At 39.2% G+C, this 23,158-nt stretch overlaps 1 protein-coding gene across 1 annotated transcript in view; it reads left to right on the top strand.

Moving 5' to 3' along the window:
- The first annotated feature begins 14,900 nt into the window (after positions 1–14,900).
- PAPOLG (poly(A) polymerase gamma) overlaps positions 14,901–23,158 on the top strand; it is a 30,077-nt gene continuing 21,819 nt past the window's right edge. The window contains exons 1-3 of the mRNA XM_038551335.1: positions 14,901–15,149; positions 18,113–18,274; positions 19,951–20,017. Of these exons, the coding sequence (XP_038407263.1) occupies positions 15,133–15,149; positions 18,113–18,274; positions 19,951–20,017 (246 nt within the window). The 5' untranslated portion in view covers positions 14,901–15,132. The remainder of the gene's footprint in view (positions 15,150–18,112; positions 18,275–19,950; positions 20,018–23,158) is intronic.

Here is a 23,158-nt window from a genome sequence, read left to right on the forward strand (position 1 = left end):
AGAAGTCCTAACAACAAGGGTTAACGAGGTGGAAGAACGAGTGAGTGACATAGAAGACAAGTTGATGGCAAAGAGGGAAACTGAGGAAAAAAGAGACAAACAATTAAAAGACCATGAAGATAGATTAAGGGAAATAAACGACAGCCTGAGGAAGAAAAACCTACATTTAATTGGGGTTCCCGAGGGCGCCGAAAGGGCCAGAGGGCCAGAATATGTATTTGAACAAATCATAGCTGAAAACTTTCCTAATCTGGGAATGGAAACAGGCATTCAGATCCAGGAAATAGAGAGATCCCCCCCTAAAATCTAATAAAAACCGTTCAACACCTCGACATTTAATAGTTAAGCTTGCAAATTCCAAAGATAAAGAGAAGATCCTTAAAGCAGCAAGAGACAAGAAATCCCTGACTTTTAGGGGGAAGAGTATTAGGGTAACAGCAGACCTCTCCACAGAGACCTGGCAGGCCAGAAAGGGCTGGCAGGATATATTCAGGGTCCTAAATGAGAAGAACATGCAACCAAGAATACTTTATCCAGCAAGGCTCTCATTCAAAATGGAAGGAGAGATAAAGAGCTTCCAAGACAGGCAGGAACTGAAAGAATATGTGACCTCAAACCAGCTCTGCAAGAAATTTTAAGGGGGACTCTTAAAATTCCCCTTTAAGAAGAAGTTCAGTGGAACAATCCACAAAAACAAGGACTGAATAGATATCATGGTGACACTAAACTCATATCTCTCAATAGCAACTCTGAACGTGAACGGGCTTAATGACCCCATCAAAAGGCGCAGGGTTTCAGACTGGATAAAAAAGCAGGACCCATCTATTTGCTGTCTACAAGAGACTCATTTTAGACAGAAGGATGCCTACAGCCTGAAAATAAAAGGTTGGAGAACCATTTACCATTCGAATGGTCCTCAAAAGAAAGCAGGGGTAGCCATCCTTATATCAGATAAACCAAAATTTACCCCGAAGACTGTAGTGAGAGATGAAGAGGGACACTATATCATACTTAAAGGATCTATCCAACAAGAGGACTTAACAATCCTCAATATATATGCCCCGAATGTGGGAGCTGCCAAATATATCAGTCAATTAATAACCAAAGTGAAGAAATACTTAGATAATAATACACTTATACTCGGTGACTTCAATCTAGCTCTTTATATACTCGATAGGTCTTCTAAGCACAACATCTCCAAAGAAACGAGAGCTTTAAATGATACAATGGACCAGATGGATTTCACAGATATCTACAGAACTTTACATCCAAACTCAACTGAATACACATTTTTCTCAAGTGCACATGGAACTTTCTCCAGAATAGACCACATACTGAGTCACAAATCAGGTTTGAACCGATACCAAAAGATTGGGATCGTCCCCTGCATATTCTCAGGCCATAATGCCTTGAAATTAGAACTAAATCACAACAAGAAGTTTGGAAGGACCTCAAACACGTGGAGGTTAAGGACCATCCTGCTAAAAGATGAAAGGGTCAACCAGGAAATTAAGGAAGAATTAAAAAGATTCATGGAAACTAATGAGAATGAAGATACAACCATTCAAAATCTTTGGGATGCAGCAAAAGCAGTCCTAAGGGGGAAATACATCGCAATACAAGCATCCATTCAAAAACTGGAAAGAACTCAAATACAAAAGCTAACCTTACACATAAAGGAGCTAGAGAAAAAACAGCAAATAGATCCTACACCCAGCAGAAGAAGAGAGTTAATAAAGATTCGAGCAGAACTCAACGAAATCGAGACTAGAAGAACTGTGGAACAGATCAACAGAACCAGGAGTTGGTTCTTTGAAAGAATTAATAAGATAGATAAACCATTAGCCAGCTTTATTAAAAAGAAGAGAGAGAAGACTCAAATTAATAAAATCATGAATGAGAAAGGAGAGATCACTACCAACACCAAGGAAATACAAACGATTTTAAAAACATATTATGAACAGCTATATGCCAATAAATTAGGCAATCTAGAAGAAATGGGTGCATTCCTGGAAAGCCACAAACTACCAAACCTGGAACAGAAAGAAATAGAAAACCTGAACAGGCCAATAACCAGGGAGGAAATTGAAGCAGTCATCAAAAACCTCCCAAGACACAAAAGTCCAGGGCCAGATGGCTTCCCAGGAGAATTCTATCAAACGTTTAAAGAAGAAACCATACCTATTCCACTAAAGCTGTTTCGAAAGATAGAAAGAGATGGAGTACTTCCCAATTCGTTCTATGAGGCCAGCATCACCTTAATTCCAAAACCAGACAAAGACCCCATCAAAAAGGAGAATTACAGACCAATATCCCTGATGAACATGGATGCAAAAATTCTCAACAGGATACTAGCCAATAGGATCCAACAATATATTAAGAAAATTATTCACCATGACCAAGTAGGATTTATCCCCAGGACACAAGGCTGGTTCAACACTCATAAAACAATCAATGTGATTCATCATATCAGCAAGAGAAAAATCAAGAACCATATGATCCTCTCATTAGATGCAGAGAAAGCATTTGACAAAATACAGCATCCATTCCTGATCAAAACTCTTCAGAGTGTAGGGATAGAGGGAACATTCCTCAACATCTTAAAAGCCATCTACAAAAAGCCCACAGCAAATATCATTCTCAATGGGGAAGCACTGGGAGCCTTTCCCCTAAGATCAGGAACAAGACAGGGATGTCCACTCTCACCACTGCTATTCAACATAGTACTGGAAGTCCTAGCCTCAGCAATCAGACAACAGAAAGACATTAAAGGCATTCAAATTGGCAAAGAAGAAGTCAAACTCTCCCTCTTCGCCGATGACATGATACTTTACATAGAAAACCCAAAAGCTCCACCCCAAGATTGCTAGAACTCATACAGCAATTCGGTAGCGTGGCAGGATACAAAATCAATGCCCAGAAATCAGTGGCATTTCTATACACTAACAATGAGACTGAAGAAAGAGAAATTAAGGAGTCAATCCCATTTACAATTGCACCCAAAAGCATAAGATACCTAGGAATAAACTGAACCAAAGAGGTAAAGGATCTATACCCTAAAAACTATAGAACACTTCTGAAAGAAATTGAGGAAGACACAAGAGATGGAAAAATATTCCATGTTCATGGATTGGCAGAATTAATATTGTGAAAATGTCAATGTTACCCAGGGCAATTTACACGTTTAATGCAATCCCTACCTACCTAATCCCAATCCCATGCAATACCATGGACTTTCTTCAGAGAGTTAAAACAAATTACTTTAAGATTTGTGTGGAATCAGAAAAGACCCCGAATAGCCAGGGGAATTTTAAAAAAGAAAACCATATCTGGGGGCATCACAATGCCAGATTTCAGGTTGTACTACAAAGCTGTGGTCATCAAGACAGTGTGGTACTGGCACAAAAACAGACACATAGATCAATGGAACAGAAGAGAGAATTCAGAAGTGGACCTTGAACTTTATGGTCAACTAATATTTGATAAAGGAGGAAAGACTATCCATTGGAAGAAAGTCTCTTCAATAAATGGTGCTGGGAAAATTGGACATCCACATGCAGAAGAATGAAACTAGACCACTCTCTTTCACCATACACAAAGATAAACTCAAAATGGATGAAAGATCTCAATGTGAGACAAGATTCCATCAAAATCCTAGAGGAGAACACAGGCAACACCCTTTTTGAACTCAGCCACAGTAACTTCTTGTAAGATACATCCACGAAGGCAAAAGAAACAAAAGCAAAAATGAACTCTTGGGACTTCATCAAGATAAGAAGCTTTTGCACAGCAAAGGATACAGTCAACAAAACTAAAAGACAACCTACAGAATGGGAGAAGATATTTGCAAATGACCTATCAGATAAAGGGCTAGTTTCCAAGATCTATAAAGAACTTCTTAAACTCAACACCAAATAAACAAACAATCCAATCATGAAATGGGCAAAAGACATGAAGAGAAATCTCACAGAGGAAGACATAGACATGGCCAACACGCACATGAGAAAATGCTCTGCATCACTTGCCATCAGGGAAATACAAATCAAAACCACAATGAGATACCACCTCACACCAGTGAGAATGGGGAAAATTAACAAGGCAGGAAACCACAAATGTTGGAGAGGATGCGGAGAAAAGGGAACCCTCATACACTGTTGGTGGGAATGTGAACTGGTGCAGCCACTCTGGAAAACTGTGTGGAGGTTCCTCAAAGAGTTAAAAATAGACCTGCCCTACGACCCAGCAATTGCACCGTTGGGAATTTACCCCAAAGATACAGATGCAATGAAATGCCGGGACACCTGCACCCCGATGTTTATAGCAGCAATGTCCGCAATAGCCAAACTGTGGAAGGAGCCTCGGTGTCCATCGAAAGATGAATGGATAAAGATGTGGTCTATGTATACAATGGAATATTACTCAGCCATTAGAAACGACAAATACCCACCATTTGCTTCAACGTGGATGGAACTGGAGGGTATTATGCTGAGTGAAGTAAGTCAATCAGAGAAGGACAAACATTATATGTTCTCATTCATTTGGGGAATATAAATAATAGTGAAAGGGAATATAAGGAAAGGAAGAAGAAATGTGTGGGAAATATCAGAAAGGGAGACAGAACATAAAGACTCCTAACTTTGGGAAACGAACTAGGGGTGGTGGAAGGGGAGGAGTGTGGGGGGATGGGGGTGAATGCGTGACGGGCACTGAGGGGGACACTTGATGGGATGAGCACTGGGTGTTATTCTGTATGTTGGTAAATTGAACACCAATAAAAAAATTTATTAAATAAATAAATAAATAAGTAGAAAGAAACAACTAAATTGAGCAGAAATTGTAATTTCAATGTAAAAATTAAAATATAATTGGGCAGCTTTCTATAGGAATATTAATCTCTAAATTTAGAATAAAAACCATCCTTGAAATAAAACTCAGACATCACTTAGGATCTTCCCATAGGAGTAGCTTATTGTACCAATTAGTTCATTGGATTAGGGAACAACTCAAATGTCAATAAATGCCTTGAGCACCATTACAAATAAAAGAAATTAAAATCTGCAAAAAAAAATTCATGGAAACAAATGAAAATGAAAACACAACTGTTCAAAACCTTTGGGATGCAGCAAAGGCAGTCCTAAGAGGGAAGTATATAGCAATACAAGCCTTTCTCAAGAAAAAAGAAAGGTCTCACAACGTAACATTACACCTAAAGGAGCTTGAGGAAGAATAGCAAATAAAGACTAAACCCAGCAGGAGAAGAGAATTAATAAAGATTAGAGCAGAAATCAATTATATAGAAACCAAAAGAACAGTAGAACAGATCAACAAAACTAGGAGCTGGTTCTTTGAAAGAATTAATAAGATTGATAAACTCCTGGCGAAACCTATCAAAAAAGAAAAGGGAAAGGACACAAATAAATAAAATCATGAATGAAAGAGGAGAGATCACAACCAACACCAAAGAAATACAAGTAATTATAAGAACATATTATGAGCAACTATATACCAACAAATTAGGCAATCTGGAAGAAATGGATGCATTCCTAGAAACATATAAACTACCAAAACCGAAACAGGAAGAAATAGAAAACCTGAACAGACTCATAACCAGCAAGGAAATAGAAGCAATAATCAAAAATCTCTCAACAAACAAGAGTCCAGGGCCAAATGACTTCCCAGGAGAATTCTACCAAACATTTAAAGAATTAATACCTACTTGTCTGAAACTGTTTCAAAAAATAGAAATGGAAGGAAAACTTCTAAACTCTTTCTATAAGGCCAGCATTACCTTGATCCCAAGACCAGACAAAGACTCCACCAAAAAGGAGAAGTATCCCTGATAAACATGGATGCAAAAATTCACACTAAGATATTAGCCATTAGGATCTAGCTGTACATTAAAAAGATTACTCACCACAACCAAGTAGGATTTATTCCTGGGCTTTAAGGGTGGTTCAACATCCACAAATCAATCAACATGATATACTACATTAATAAAAGAAAGGACAAGAACCATATGATCCTCTCAATAGATGTAAAAAAAGCATATGACAAAGTATACTATCCTTTCTTAAATCTCTTCACAGTGTAGGGATAGAGGGAACATATTGCAAATCCATATACAAAAAGCCTACAGCAAATATCATTCTTAATGGAGAAAACTGAGAGCTTTTCCCCTAATGTCAGGAACATGACAGGATGTCCACTATCACCACTGCTGTTCAACATAGTTCCAGAAGTTCTAGTTCCAGCAATAAGACAACAACAAGAAATAAAAGACATCTGAATGAGCACAGATGAAGTCAAACTCTCACTCTTGGCAGATGACATGATACTCTATGTGGAAAATCCAAAAGACTCCACTCCAAAATTGTTAGAGCTCCTACAGGAACTCAGCAAAGTGACAGGATATAAAATCAGTGCACAGAAATCAGTTGCATTTCTGTACACTAACAATGAGACAGAAGAAAGAGAAATTAAGGAGTCAATCCCATTTACAATTGCACCCAAAACCATAAGATACCTAGGAATAAACCTAACCAAAGAGGTAAAGCATCTGTACTCTGAAAGCTTTAGAACTCATGAAAGAAATTGAGGGAGACACAAACTGAAAAATGTTTCATGCTCATGGATCAGAGGAACAAATACTGTTAAAATGTCTATGCTGCCTAGAGCAATCTATACACTCAATGCAATCGCTATCAAAATACCATCAACTTTTTTCACAAAGCTGGAATAAATAATCCTAAAATTTGTATGGAACCAGAAAAGACCCCCAAATAGCCAAAGGAATCTTGGAAAAGAAAACCAAAGCTGGCAGTATCACAATTTCAGACTTCTGTTATATTACAAAGCTGTAGTGATCAACACAGTATGGTACTGGCACAAAAACAGACACGAAGCTCAATGGAACAGAATAGAGAACCCAGAAATGGACCCTCAACATTATGATCAACTAATCTTCAACAAAGCAGGAAAGAATATCTAATGGAAAAAAGACATTCTCTTCAACAAATGATGTTGGGAAAATTGGACAGCCACATGCAGAAGAATGAAACTGGACCATTTTCTTACACCGTATACAAAAATAGACCCAAAATGGATAAAAGATCTAAATCGGAGACAGAAATCCATTAAAATCCTAGAGGAGAACACAGGGAGCAACCTCTGCGACCTCAGCTGCAGCAACTTCTTACTAGACATGTCTCCAAAGGCAAAGGAAACAAAGACAAAAACCAAACTATTGGGACCTCATCAATATAAAACTTTTGCACGACAAAGGAAACAGTTGACTTGACCAAAAGATAACCTACAGAATGGGAGAAGATATTTGCAAGTGTCTTATCAGATAACAGGCTAGTATCCAAAATCTGAAAAGAACTTATCAAACTTAATACCCAAAGAATAAACAAACCAATCAAGAAATGGGCAGAAGTCATGAATAGGCCTCCAAAGAAGACATATAAATGGCCAACAGACACATGAGAAAATGCTCAACATCACTCAGCATCAGGGAAATACAAATCAAAACCACAATGAAAACCACAATGAGAGACTATCTCACACTTGTCAAAAAAGCTAAAATTAACAAGTCAGGAAACGACAGATGTTGGCAAGGATGCAGAGAAAGGGGAACCCTCTTATATTGTTGCTGGGTGTGCAAGTTGGTGCAGACACTCTGGAAAACAGTAATGGATGTTCCTCAAAAAGTTGAAAATAGAACTACCCTACACCCCAGCAATTGCACTACTAAATATTTACCCCAAAGATGCAAATGTAGTGATCTGAAGGGGCACCCGCACTCCAATGTTTATAGTGGCAGTGTCCACAATAGCCGAACCATGGAAAGAGCCCAGATGTCCATCAACAGATGAATGAATAAAGAAGATGTAGTACATATATATAATATATATACATATATATACAATGAAATGCTACCCAGCCATAAAAATTATGAAATCTTGCCATTTGCAGCAATGTAGATAGAACTAGAGGGTAGTATGCTAAACAAAATAAGTCCATCAGAGAAAGACAATTATATGATCTCATGCTTATGTGGAATTAAGAAACAAAACAGAGGATCATAGGGGAAGTGAGGGAAAAAATAAAATGATGAAATCAGAGAGGGAGACAAACTAAGAGACTCTTAATTTGGAGGTTGCTGGAGGGGAGGAGTGGGGCAAGGGAGTAACTGGGTGATGGACATTAGGGGGACATTGGATGTAATATGCGTTGGGTGTTACACGACTGATGAATTACTGACCTCTACCTCTGAAACTAATGATACTCTATACATTAATTAATTGAATTTAAATTAAAAAATAATTTAAAAATAAAATCTTTTTAAAAGGAAACCAAAGAAGAATGATCACCACTATGCTAAAGCAAAGCTATCCTTGTCCCTTACTGCCAGGATTGACATATACTCCGTGGCACTGTGTATACAAATCTGCCTTACACTGTATTGGACCTGAGGGGCACTTCTTTGATATGAAGCCTCTTTGAGAGAGAATCATCAGGGCCTAGCTTGTTTGTGTACATGCCAGAAGCACACATTGAAGAAAACTTGCAGTGGAATGGAGTCTGCTGTCCTCAGTTCAGAAGACAAAATTAGGAGTTGGGAGCAGCAAGTACCGCAGCTAAAGAATTTGCTCCAAGATCTGAATTAATTTTCACCTTCCCAACAGATAAAGGCTACTTTGATTCTGTAGCTATGAAAAATGAGCATGGAAGCATCCTTTGTAAAATACTTTGGAAATGTCCCTGATTTATTTAAAATGCCAGACACGCGTGCAGCAACAAAATGCTATGACAAATCGTGACATAGACCCTAAAGAATTTTCACTGTCGCCTTTTCTGGAATCCAGCAGCAGCAGCAGCAGCAATTCCTGGTAGGACTGTCTTTTCCTGCACTGTAACCGACACTGGACGAGGAAACTATCTACCTGATGGATTCAGGAAATCAAAGTAATAAAACTGCCAGCAACAATGCAGCCAAGTGATTAAACGATGGCTGGTTGAAAATTTAAACACCCTTTTTACTCATTAATCTCCAACTGCTAAAGACAAACAAAAAGCAAAATTAACATGATTGTAAACTAAGCACTAGCGTCCTGCGGCTACCGTGTTAGCCTGCTGAGAAGGAATGGGCTGATCAAAGCTGGGGAGTCCGCAGAGAACCATGGATAAGGGCTGCTTCGGGGGGCGCACAGCCAGATCCATTACCGCGCCCGGTTCAGGAACAGGTGAGTACCGTAATTGATCTTGCCTTCAATTTGGAGAGAAGCGGGAAACCTACCCTCTCTGTCCACCGAGCTTATATGTTAATCCCCTGAGCTCTGGGAAGAAGTTTTTAAATTGGCATAAAGACTTTTTCTGTGCCCTTCGGAACGTGTAGAGGAGAAAGAGTTGGGAGGGGCTGCTGAGGTCCCTAACTTCAGGCAGTTAAGCCGCCTCTCCGGAAAGCTGTTGATTGCCACCTTGCTTGGCATGACGCATCTAAGCTCACAGAGCAAAGGCTCCTCCAATGAAGCTAGAAGGGTTTTTGTTTTGTTTTGTTTTGTTGTTGTTGTTTGTTTTTATTTTATTTTTTGTTGCTGTTGTTTGTTTTTAACACAAGAAAATACTTGGAGACGCAGGGGTCCTCACCCGGCAAACATAAACCATGAAAATCCAGATACTTGGAATTGGAGTTGCTTTCTGGAGCAAACTCATCTAATTAATGGACTCATGAATTGCTTAAAGCATATCCAGAACTTCACATATTATTCTAGATACAGAAACATGAATAGGCACCCGCCTGGTCCTTTCTTTGCACCAAATTCATATTTAAAAAAAAAACTGATAAATTGTACAAACAAAATATCTGCATTGGCAATAGAAATTTCACATCAGAAACATTGAGGACTGACACTAAAACTCAGTGCTGAATGAATGGGGTAGCAAAACAAAGTCGAAACCACAGAAAGCAATCTTTTCTTCTACAAGGAGGCAACAAATTGTGTGTGGAAGCAGAAGATGCTAGAAGGTGTCCTCTGACACCTCTAAGATGGTGCCTCTGTGATAGAAGGCTGAAAGCAAAGCAGTTTGAGAAGGCCTGTTAGAAAGGGTAATGATAAAAAAAAAAGGGGGGGTAATGATTGGATTTCCCTCCCTCTGAGACACCTCAGTGATGGGCCGAGGCCCCAAGAGGGCACCAATTGGCCACTCAAGCATAAGACCTTTTTTTTTTTTTTAAGATTTTATTTATTTATTCATGGGAGACACAGAGAAAGGCAGAGACAGAGGGGGAGGCAGACTCCTCACAGGGAGCCCAATGTGGGACTCGATCCCAGGACCGGGATCACACCCTGGGCCAAAGACAGATGCTCAACCACTGAGCCACCCAGGCGTCCCTCAAGCATAAGACCTTAAAGAATAAGGTCCTTTTTCTGGGAAACCTGCACACAGTGGTAGAGATGTGACTTCACTTGGACTACCTCCCCCATTCCACTCTTTTTCCCCCCACCCCATGCACAATTCTATAACAAAATATTACTACATTTCTGAAATGTCATTACTGCCAGCTTCTTTCCCTCTTTAATTTATCAGGATCTGGTGCCCTACTATTAAAAAAGTTGATTGGGACGTGTCTTAATGTGGTCTGCTATAACAAGACTATACACTGGGTGGCTTAAAATACAGAAATTTATTTCTCACAATTCTGGAAGCTGGAAAGTCCAAGGTCAAGGTGCTGGAAGATTTGGTATCTGTTCAAAACCAAATCCTGGTTTAGAGATGGATGTCTTCTCATTACATCATCATATGGCAGGGACCAAAGACAGAAGCAAGTACTCTTCTGCATCTTCTTATAAGGGCACTAATCTAATCATGAAGACTCTGCTCTCATGATCTAATTACCTCCTGAAGGCTCCATCTCCAGATACCATCACATTGGGAATTAGAGTGTCAATTTATGAACTGGGAGGGCAGGATGGGAGTGGAATCAAACATGCAGTCTGTAACAGGACCCGTATCAATTTCTGACACCTGCCAACTCCTATTTGTTTCAAATCAACTGAACAGAACTGGATATGAATTCATTGAGAGCATATTCAACCACATACTTTATTTTATTATTGTGTTGTTGTTGTTCAAAGTGGATAGGGAGTCCCTGCATGGTCACTGCCTATCAAGCAACAAAACTTAGGGTGAATTCCATATGGTCATTAAGCTTCAGTTATGGAACAGGCCTTAATGGGGGAGATTGCAAGCCAAGAGTCAGAAAAAGAAGATGGCAGAGTCTAAGATCTTCCAAACATCCCAGAAAGAGGGATGCTATGACTAGGTGCTGTGTGTGTTCCAGTGGAGGAACATGTACACCGAGATGATATCTTCTCAGAGTAAACTCGTGAGAAAGCAGCCTTATCAGAATGTGGACAAAGAAATTATTTAGAGCCAGGGTGACTGAGGTTAGGTGACAGCTGCCCAACACCTGGGATCTCAGGGGCCCTTAAAAAGTTTCATCCCCTTTTGCAAGGGGTAGAAAGCCCTCCTTGGAAGCTAGGTGTGGACCAGCTGCTCCTGCTGGTAGAAGGACAGACCCTGGTCCCTTCTTGCACATTACGTGGGCAACCTCAGCATCAGCCTCCAAGGTCATTTTGGGATGATTCTGCCTGCTAATGACCCATATGAACAATACTCTGCTATAACAATCTGCCAGATAAAGGCAATTCTTTTGAGTGGGACCCCTCGGTGGCTCAGCAGTTGACCTTCTGCCTTTGGCTCAGGGCATGATTCCAGTCCGGAGATTGAGTCCCACATCGGGCTTCCTGCAAGGAGCCTACTTCTCCCTCTGCCTATGTCTCTGCCTCTCTCTCTCTTTCATGAATAAATAAATAAAATCCTTTAAAAAAGGAAATTCTTTTGAGTTAATAAAGTTGTTCAGAGATGAAAAGTTTCCAACGGAATAGTTACATAACATTCAGACACATCAGAATTTTAAGTTAGAGGGAGAAGGCAAAGTGGAGATTGTCTACCAATTGGGACAAAAAGATGAAGAGATGATGAGATGACAAAAGACAAAGGAGAATAATATTAGAAATCAATTTCTTCAAAAAATATTAAATACTTATGTTAAGTTCCGAAGATGAGCTGGTGAGCAAGACAGATATGCCCTACTTGTTCTATATATGTTTAAAATGATAACTTTTAAAGATGGGTTTTTTGGGGGGCACCTGGGTAGCTCAGTCGGTTAAGCTGATCAGCTCAGGTTCCCAGGGTTCTTGGATTGATCCCAGGGTCCTTGGATTGAGCCCTACATCCAGCTCACTGCTCCGAGGGAAGCTGCTTCTTCCTCTGGCCCTCCCCCTGCTCATGCTCTGGAGACAGCATGTCCATATGATACTCTCTCAAATAAATAAAATCTTTAAAAATAAAATAAAGATTCCCCCCCCCCCTGAATTACTTGCATGGACATTTTAACATTCTCCCAAGTTGCAATTCTGTTTACCTGAACAAACAAACAAAAAAAGAGCTGATTGATGGATGGAACAGAAGCAGTTTTTAAAGAAAAAAAAAGGACTTAATCTAATCTTTTATAAAGTACTCAGAAATTTTTTTTAATGTTTATTATGTTCTAGACACATTCTAGGGAAAAGACTGTCATACAAAGGCCTATTTGGACAGAATTTTTAAACTTCAAAAATAAGAATTTTACAAGTGTTTAAGACTCATCAGGTAACAATGAAGCACCATCTACCAAACTTTGAAGGACATGTTTTCAAATATGCCAGAACAAGGAAAATGTACCTCCTTTCTGAATAAGCTATTTCAAGACTCATTCTAGACCAAGAGACAATCAGGAGGAAAAACTCAAACAGAGGGAGGTTGCAGCTGAAAAAGACAGGCAGTAAGCCCTGAGAACATTTCATCTGTAGGGGTGAGTCTTGATCATTGGTGTAAATACCGTTATACCCCAAGGAAAATGGACAAAACATATGAATCCATTGAGTGAGAAATATAAAGGGCTGGTGAAATACCACTTATCAAGGATATGTCAGTTAAAACTGCAAAGAAACAAAGAAACAACACTTTCCAACTTATCATATTGATTTAAAAAAATTTTAGGGGATCCCTGAGTGGCTCAGTGGTTTGGCGCCTGCCTTCGGCCTGGGGTGTGATCCTGGAGTCCTGGGATGGAGTCCCGGGAATCAAGTCTCACATCTGGCTTCCTGAATGGAGCCTGCTTTTCCCTCTGCCTGTGTCTCTGCCTCTCTCTCTCTCTCTCTCTCTCTCCCATGTCTCTTATGAATAAATAAATGAAATCTTCAAAAAAAATTTAATACTAGCAGAGGAACCAGCTTGACAGAGAAACCCACTGGCCAAAGTTGGAACAATTTTAGCATTAAAAGAACCATGATTGTAATTGAAGCATGCTAACTATATTAGAAAAATGAGTCCATATGATACTCAAAAAAATAAGAGGAATGAAATAAGTGAGCAAATAAATGAGAACTTCTTTTAAAGTGGTCATTATATCAAGTTCTTAACTCTGAAAGGGAAAGGAATATTTTTCCTTTGCTGTAAGAATCGTATTGCAGAATAATCTAATAGTCTCAATGAAGAAAAGCTTTTCTTTCCAGAAAAATGCCAGCTATAAATGTAGACAGAATAGGAAAAAAAATCACAATTTGCAACGCCTAAGGAAATAATTGAACCAAGAATATCAACAGATGCTGAAACCATTAAGTGAAAGGTTGATAGACAGCTAGATATCCACCTAGTGCCAAAGTTATCACCCCACAGATTACTAATTAGTTCCAAGATGACTGCCAATATATAAACCCAGTGATCAATCTTAATAGCACCAGTGATGGGATAACCAGAGCTTCATAATGTGACTTACAGCCTGATGCCATTTTACCTAAATCTAATCAAACCTTTAGATCCATCTTCCAAGAGGTAGCTCTCGTTAATCCTCCCTGAATCCCCTGGCCCCACCTATATTTCAGTGATCTCTGTACCTGTTTGTCCTCCTCCACTAGACTGTGAACTCCGAAGGGGAGGAATTAAGCATCTCTAGTGCCTGACACACAGTAGGTGCTTTTAGTTCTACCACAGAAAAATATCACTTATATTTGACTGTTTCCTCACTAAACTCTAAACTTCATCAAGGTTAAAGAATACATCTGGTTTTATGCACCATTAAGCCACTGATGCCTAACACTGCTTGGTTTCCAACAAATATTTTTGAATGAATGAATAATTTTATAAGTAATCGCCTCTATTTCCTATGACTCTGAGTCACATTCCGAGGAAAAGTAGCTTCTCCTTTTCCTCGGAATGATTTAGCGTATTAAGCTATTTCTTGGATTTTTCCTCCTATTGCAAACTGCTAAGCGATTCTCCTTTCAACCCCCTACCCCAACTGCCCGAATGTCATAAACCAGGGGGAGGTAGAGATGCAGTGAACAGATTAGCCTCCACTTTGCAAGCCTGCTTTTCCCTGAGATAATTGTAAAGTCACACGTTCCTCGGTGTGACCCTCTGACGACCAAACCTCCTCCACGAGCGGATTGATTACGTATGATGATGACTAATTAAAAGATGTAGGATAACGGCAGAGTTCAACTAGTATTTGCAAGGCAAGGCAGCGATCTTTTTAAAAATACAGCCTTTCATCAGCGAAACTAGGAAAATATGTTCCAAATTATCTTCCAAGTGGTTTGCCCGCATCGACAGTCCCATGGACAAAGAAGGGGACAGAACTCTCCTTCCGAGCGGCTTTTGCAGCCAGGAGCCTGCGCCCCGCCCCCCTGTGGGCGGGGCCACCGAAGCCTCCCGGGACCCCACGGAGGAGGGGGCGGGGCCGGGGGCGGGGCCAGGCCTCCGGGGGGCGGGGCCACGGCGGGCGAGGGGCAGGCTGGGAAGCGGCGCCATATTGGCGTCGGCCGCGCTGTATTGTCATAAATAGAGCCGGTTTTGTGGTGTTTTCACTACTCGGTTGGATGCCTCGGCCGTAGTAAGTGAGAAAGTGAGCGAGCAGCGAGCTACAAGCGACCCGGAGGGAAGTCGGCAGGAGGAGAAGGGAAGAGCAAGAACTTGACTCCAGAGGGAAAGATACTGGCCGGTGAGGGGGAGACGCAGGAAGCGATGAAAGAGATGTCTGCGTAAGTGGTGGTGGGGGGCGGCGGTTGGGGGAGAGGCGGAGAGGGGTGGGCTGGGGTGGTGGGCCCGGGACCCGGTGTCCGTTCCCTGCCCCTGGCGCCCTGGTCGGCAAGGGCACCTCCCCTGCACCCGGCGGCTCACCTGGACACCCCTGCACCCGGGCTCGGGGACTCCCGAGCCCCCCTCTCCCCCCGGCCTGTCCCGCCTCCGAGGGCTCCCCGCCCCCCCACACACCCCCAGACAAGGGAGCGGCGGCAGAGGCGCGAGTGTCCGTGGGGAGAAATTGTCGGTCACTCCTCTGCCCCCAGCACTGTCTGAGCCCGTCTCCTCTCCTGTCTGCATTGGCGCAAATACCATCCCCCTGCCTCCCTCCCCCTCCTCCCTCCCGACCGGCTGTCTCCTGGTCTTCAGGAGTGAATGACCTATCCCAACCCATGCTTTTTTTTTTTTTTTTTTCTTTCTTTCTTTCTTTCTTCTTCTTCTTCTTTTTTTTTTTTTAAATAAAGGCAATGATGTTTCCGCCCTCCCCCACCTACCCCACCGTATACATCCACCGTTCCGCATGTACCTCCTGCTCACACTTTGATAAGTCAGGAAGGGTGTCGGTGCTTGGCAAGATGTTGTTGTAGCTCCTAACGTTTTGGAAATAATTTTAAACAGGAAAACGCAGAGAATAAGCCAAAGCATCATGTGTGTACTCTCCATCCATCTCTCCCAAAGCATAGAAGAATTTCGTGTTTTTGTTTTTGTTTTGTTTTGTTTTGTTTTGGTGGAGGGGGGCGCACGCGTGTGTGCGTGTGTGTGTACACACATACATATCTTTATTTAAAAGAAATCATGCATTACAGATAATGTCTGAAGGATTCTCCTACCTCCTTGTTCTGTTCGCCCCCCTCCCCCAGACTTCCTCACAATCCTGAATTTGATGTTTAAGGCTGCGTGGTTTGTTTTTTTTTTTTTAAATGCTATTACAACATCTGTAAGTGTCCATACATAATAACTGGCATTGTTTTACCTGTTTTTAAGCTTTGTGTGACTAGTGTCCTACTTGTCATTTTGCAACTTCTTTAGTGCAACATAGTATCTTTGAACTTTGTCCATATTAATATTTTCAAGTCCCATTAATTCATATTAACTCCTGTATTCCAGCGTAGGGAATACACCCTAGTTTAGTCCTTTTCCAGTCAGTGACTCTTTGAGGTTATTTCCTGAGTGTCTAATGTGACCCTGTGGTAGTGAACAGTCTTGTACATGTTTCCTTGTAGGGTGTTTAGTTATAAGTGAAATTGATGAGTTGAAGGGAATGTGGAATTCTTTTGCGTACTTTTTTTTTTCCCCCTCCTCCCTCTCCAGATGAGGGAGATTCAGAACCGTAGATTGGAATTTTAGTGCTAGTAGGGACCTTAATAGCCAATTTTTCAGCATATAGATAAGAAATGAGGACCCAAGATGACAGTGTCAGAACAGAGGTATTTGTTGAAGGGAGAATGGAGTGGTGGAAAGATCTTGGGTATTGGAGTTCAGATTCTGGCTCTTCCTATCTCTTGGATCTCGGGTCTTACCTGTAAAATGGCACTTACTCAGTATCTACCTCTTAGGGTTATTGTTGAAATTAATTGAATGATCATGTATGTTCAGCCTGTCCCATCCGTTTACCATATACATTTAAACACACTTAGACAATACCAAAATACCTCTCTAGCTCTCTTAGAGGTAAAAAGCTAAATCTTTAAAAAGAAGTTATTTGAAATAACTAATTGAAATTATGTTTGTTCCACAGAAAAATTAATACCAGAAAGAAATTAAAGTCGCTGGTATTGGTGTTTCTCTTTTGTTTCTTTGAATTATTTCAGATGATATATAGGCTATTTTATCTTTCATTTGATGCTCCCTATCTACCTAATGAAATCTTTAGCTAAAGAGCATGCCTTCCTATAAGAACTTAATAGTGATAAATCAGTGTTTTGACCAATTAAAATTCAAAAACAATCACTACTGTATTTTTGTGTTATTGTTTACAAGGCTAATTTATTCATTTAAAAAACTGTTCTTTTATATTTTGAGATTACATTCTTACTGTTAATGGGCCTTAGAATCAAATGATGAAGATAGATGGGAGGGTTAGTTGGTTATTGTATATATTTATTTTTACTTTACTTTGTTAGCAGAATAAAGTTTTACCCACCCATATTGGTCCCAAAATTTCTTTTGAAATTATTGAAATCCAAACTGAGGAATTCAGTTGTACTTTATTCAAGACTATAATTTCCTGATAGCTAGGATAGCTTTTGGAGGTTGGGTTGTATTCTGTCTATAAAAGTGTAAAGAATTCGATAATTATTTAGTGTAAAAATGGTCTGATTACTAATCTAAATGAAGAGAACAATTAACTAGAGTCACAAAATTTAGGACCGTAAAATTCACATTTTTAACAAAGGATGTTACTGTCGGTTCCTCAAGGGCAAATCTAGTTGTGATTTCTTTTTAAAAGCCAGGATATCTCACAAGGACCTTTTAATGGGATGTTTTTGTTTCTTTCCTGAGGGGGGAAGAAACATTGTTCTTAGAGATTTCTTTCAAGTGGCTGACTGCTTTTCAAAGAATGAATATAGATGGTACTTGACTTAAGTTCACAGGGTGTAGTGGAGGTGGCCCTGGCCCAGCTCCCATTCAGGGTTTTTGCATTTGAGCTAAGTGGTGCTGGCACAGTTGTCCTGGTGCCAACACATGCTGCTTTTGGCTTGAAAAGACATCCTAACCAAGAAAGCTGGAGGCAGTATGAATAGCCGTTCATCAAAATAAACACAAAATACCCCCTTTCCCCCTTAAAAATAAAGTGCCTGTCCAAACTGTTAGTACTAAGTAAACTTTTAAGGTAGTTAATAATAGTGAGTGGATTGAGAGATTCAGTGTATCACTATGATATTATACTTTAATTTTTTTCTTTTTCATTTTTCTTGAACAGAAACACCATGCTGGACAGCCAGCGTCAACAAAAGCATTATGGAATCACTTCTCCAATTAGTTTGGCATGTCCTAAAGAAATTGATCATATTTATACACAGAAATTAATTGATGCCATGAAACCATTTGGAGTGTTTGAAGATGAGGAAGAATTGAACCACAGGTATGCCATTTAAAATTGCAATATATTTTGCAGTATATTATTTAATCATTAATTCTGCAAATATATATCAAGTACCTATCATGACCCTGCGTAGGGATACAAAAATTACAAAATGAAGAGAAATTTTGGCCCTGCTAGAACTTACATTTTAGGTGGAACTTCGGGAAAGAGACTAACAATTAGCCAAATAAGTGAAATAAAGACAATGTTACAGATGAGAGATGCTGCTGAAAAAAATGAAGCTAGAAGTGGAGGTTGTCAGGAAGGCCTTATTGACATTTGAGGGAAAATTTGAAAGTGAGAGAGGGAACTATGTAGATATTTGAGGGAAGAACATTCTAGGCAGAAGGTTTGAGGTGGGAATGTATATTTAATAAGGAATACATAGTAAGGTAACCTGGTGTCCAAAGCAGAGTGAGTAGTAAGCAGGTGAATATAGGCTTATAGAATGTGAGGTGGGAAATTGCTTGGAGAGCTAGGTCACTTAGGACCTTCTAAGTCAATATAAGTTTTGGCCTTCCAAGTGAAATTGGAAGCCATAAGGTTTTCGAGCAGAAGATTGAGCTGGTTTACTGATGTTTTAACACAGTCACTTTGGTTGCTATATTGAGAATAGTCTAAAGAGGGATCTAGGGCACAAGTTAGGAAACTGGTTAAGAGGCTGTTCTGTAAGAACCCAGGGAGGAAAGGATGGTGGGTTAAACTAAGGGGGGTGATAGTGGAGGTGATAAGAAGTAGTAGAATTCTTGATACATTTTAAAAGGTAGGGTTGTTTAATGACTGGAATGTGTATGAGAGAGAGAGGTTAAGGATGATGCCAAGGTTTTGGATCTTAGCACCTCAAAACCCAGAAAAGGCTGAGGGAGAATCAAGTTTGGACATCTCAGGAATTCCATTTTTCACATGTTATTTTTGAGATGTCTAAACTCTACTTCTCTCTTTTGTTTTTTCCCCTTCAATGTGGATTTGGATATGCTATTGGTCGAAAGTTTGGTTTAATATCAAATTGCTGTTATTAAGTAATGTTTCATATAAATTAACCAATATTTAATTTACCCATTTTAATTATCCAACGATCTATGACTGTCAGTGAGAGAATGCTAACCTCTATCACCATGTTGAATTGATTTTTATTCCATAGTAAGGCAAAGAAAGTTGACAGTTCATTTAGGCTCCATAGACTTATCGAAGGTAATTTTGATTTTTTATTAGGTTTTTTAAATTTTGAGAATAGCTCAAAGACCAAAATACTATCATCACATTTATCATTTCTTTGGAAGTCTTAGGGACTTAAGAGTGCCAAAGACATGTGCCATGTATCAACAGATGTGACAGCATTAGCTCAGGTATAAATGTGCTTTTACTCTGGCATCAACTTAAAGGTTCTGCTTATATGGGTTTTTTGTTGTTGTTGTTTTTGGTTTAAAAGATTTTATTTATTTATTCATGAGAGACACACAGAAGCAGAGACATCGGCAGAGGGAGAAGCAGGCTCCCTGCAGGGAGCCGGATGTGGGACTCGCTCCCGGGACTCCAGATCACACCCCGAACTGAAGGCAGACACACTCAACCACTGAGCCACCCAGGCGTCCCTGCCTATATGTTTAACTACTTTTTTTAATACTGTTTTGAGGTTTTCTCGGTTTTAATCTAAAGCATGTTATTTTTTATTATAGGCTTGTTGTTCTTGGCAAATTGAACAATTTAGTAAAAGAATGGATTTCTGATGTCAGTGAGAGTAAGGTAAGACTCTACATTGAATTCAGTTTCATTGTGTCCTGATCATTAGTACTGGTAATAACTTGGAGGAATTGAGAATAATCTGAAATAAGCTTTTTGAGATATTGGTGATGAATTGATCTAGACAGTTGAGTCCCTAAATAATGATAATGAAATAAATGAGAATTTACAGCAGCATCTAGCTACAATTCTACATAGATTTCCTGTTTGAATTACACATAGTGGACCAAAATTTAAATATCAAGGGATTTTACTTTAAAAGCCAGATTTCAGACATCTTGTGAAATATCAGATCAGGCAACGTTGGGCCTGCTTTCTTATTTTGAATGTAATTGAATTTTCTTTCATTTGAGAATCATCACTGAATATTATCTTATTGGCTGTACTAAACTGAAGTGGGGTATGTGTATCTGGATGATACTATTGGCCCCTTCACTGAGTGGCCCAAAGTATTGTATTTTAAGTTTTCGTTTGGTTTTTATAATTTTTATAGTTTTCCCATCTTTTCCTTAACAACGGTCAGTTGAAAGTTACTATCTCACAGCAGTCAGTGTGTCTCTTTGTAAACTCTTTCTGCTCCTTAATCTGCCTGGATTTAGAAATTAGATAAACACCTGTTAGAATTCTTTCTTTTGCAAGTTTTAGTATTTCTTTCTGTACCTAAGGTACATGTTTAATATTGGGTCTTTTAAACAATGGACTCAGAATAAAGTCATGAGGGACTCTGCTAAATCTGCAGTCATCGAGTTTAAATAAGTGGTTTTTATGTTGTTTACTTTTGCTGCCAAACAGCTATGTGACTCATTTCTGAGCTCTCAGTAGGGTTATCTGTAGTTGAGATTTTCAGATAAGTTGAATTCTGAGCTTAGTCATGCATAACAACAACAAAAAAAAATCATGTTTGTTTTTCTGCTACTTAGTGATCAGCTCTGTGAGAAAAAGACCTGTCTTGGTCACCTGCATAATCTCAGGACAGAGCTCAGGCATTAAATAAATGTTAAAAGAATCTGTTGTCCCTCTCTAATCAACCCATAATTGTTACAGGTGTGCAAACCAAATACTCAATTTGCTAGAATTATTTTAAAATCTTAGTAACAAGCTTTATGACTTAGTATATATGGTCTTTATGTCAACTATCTTGGTTGTGCCAGGGTCTTTGTTTCCATCTCTATTCTAGAATGCATTTGAGATAAATTGAATGTTGTTATTCATGAAAGAGGCTATATTAATTTGTTGAGAGATGTACTAATTTTCTTCACGGTTTCTTTGCATTTATTCTGTTTGAAGGACAAAAGGTGGTTTGTTTGGTTTGTTTTTATTAAATTGCTTTTTCTGCCATTTTACTCACGTCAGTACTTTAATCTGTGAAAAGCAATCACTGGCTTACATTTAATTTCTAGACATAAAAATTAAGGATTTGCCATAATTTGGCTTTATTTTTTTAAACAAAATGAATAAAATATCTAATTATAAAAAATTTTTTAATTGGCTTTGACATCTTCTGTGTGGATAAAGTGTCTTTTTTTTTTCATTTTCTTCAATTATCCCTTTTATTTATGCATATTTTAGTTTGGAAAATATCAGAAGGATTTGAGTTAGATCAAAGATCATGTGATTGGGATCCCTGGGTGGCGCAGCGGTTTAGCACCTGCCTTTGGCCTGGGGCGCGATCCTGGAGACCCGGGATCGAATCCCACGTCGGGCTCCCCGTGCATGGAGCCTGCTTCTCCCTCTGCCTGTGTCTCTGCCTCTCTCTCTCTCTCTCTCTCTCTATCATAAATAAATAAAAAATTTTAAAAAAAGATCATGTGATTATTCCACACAATTGGGATATTTAAGCTATAAACCATCTAGAACCCAAACATCATTTTAGTTAAATACTGTGATTTGTGATGAAAATATTTTACTTTGATTCATTGTATCACTTTCTCATAATCATTTAAGAATCTTGCTTTTCAAAGTAGGAAAGTAAACTCATAAAGTAGGAAGGTAAGCTAAAAGGTCCTATCTTTCATTTGGATTCATATTAATCAGTATATTTACTGACTTGTTTGTAGCTCTAAAATTATGTATGGTGGTCTTAAACATTAACACCCATTAAATAGAAGAAGTAATATAATATGCTGTTACACAGATAATTTCCAGTTGATCAAAGGATATTATTCTTTGAAACTTGCACTGGCCATTATAAAAAAAAATAAGAGAAATAGTGGACAAAGCTCTCATTTTCAAGGAATTTAAATATAGTTAAAGAGACGGGACATATATTCAGGGAAAAAAGATAAATAAATGTAGTATAAAAGAGGTTAAAGATAATAGCAGTGGAATACAGAGGGAAAAGACCTTGTTATGGAAGGGGGGATCATCGGAGAAGGCTTAATAAAAAAGGTGGGGGATCCCTGGGTGGCGCAGCGGTTTGGCGCCTGCCTTTGGCCCAGGGCGCGATCCTGGAGACCCGGGATCGAATCCCACGTCGGGCTCCCGGTGCATGGAGCCTGCTTCTCCCTCTGCCTGTGTCTCTGCCTCTCTCTCTATCTGTGTGTGACTATCATAAATAAATAAAAATTAAAAAAAAAATTTAAAAAAATAAAAAAATAAAAAAAAATAAAAAAGGTGGAACTTGAACTTTGAAAAAATAGGTGATACCCAGAGAGCCATACTTATGGACAAGCATATGAGGTACCCAGAGAGCCATACTTATGGACAGGCATATGAGGCAGGGAGAATGGCAAGTGCAGTGGAAAGGAGATTGGATTATGTAATGTGTTGGCAGTTGGAGCTTCAAAAGGGAAAATCAGGAGACAAGGCAAAAAAGATCCATAAGAGCATATTGTGGAGATTCCCAGGATCCAAGAATCCTTACCTCAGTAGTCAGAAAAGAATGCATTAGCAAGTTTTGAGTAAAAGAGTTATATAATAGAGTAAGAATATCAAGTGAATTTTGTACAACAAGAACTAGAAAAAAAAAATAGACTAAGGTCAAGAAGGTAGCTTAAGATTCTATTAAAGCCTAGAATTAAAGGGTATAGTAGTTGAATAGAAAGGAGGTGACATATGAAGGATATAAACTAAGAATTAGTAAGCCAAGAAGAATAATAACTGTAGGTATAGGCATTAAGGAAAATGAGGAACAGAAAGAGAGAA

Source organism: Canis lupus, chromosome 10 (genome assembly GCF_011100685.1).
Source record: "Canis lupus familiaris isolate Mischka breed German Shepherd chromosome 10, alternate assembly UU_Cfam_GSD_1.0, whole genome shotgun sequence".
Taxonomy (NCBI): domain Eukaryota; kingdom Metazoa; phylum Chordata; class Mammalia; order Carnivora; family Canidae; genus Canis; species Canis lupus.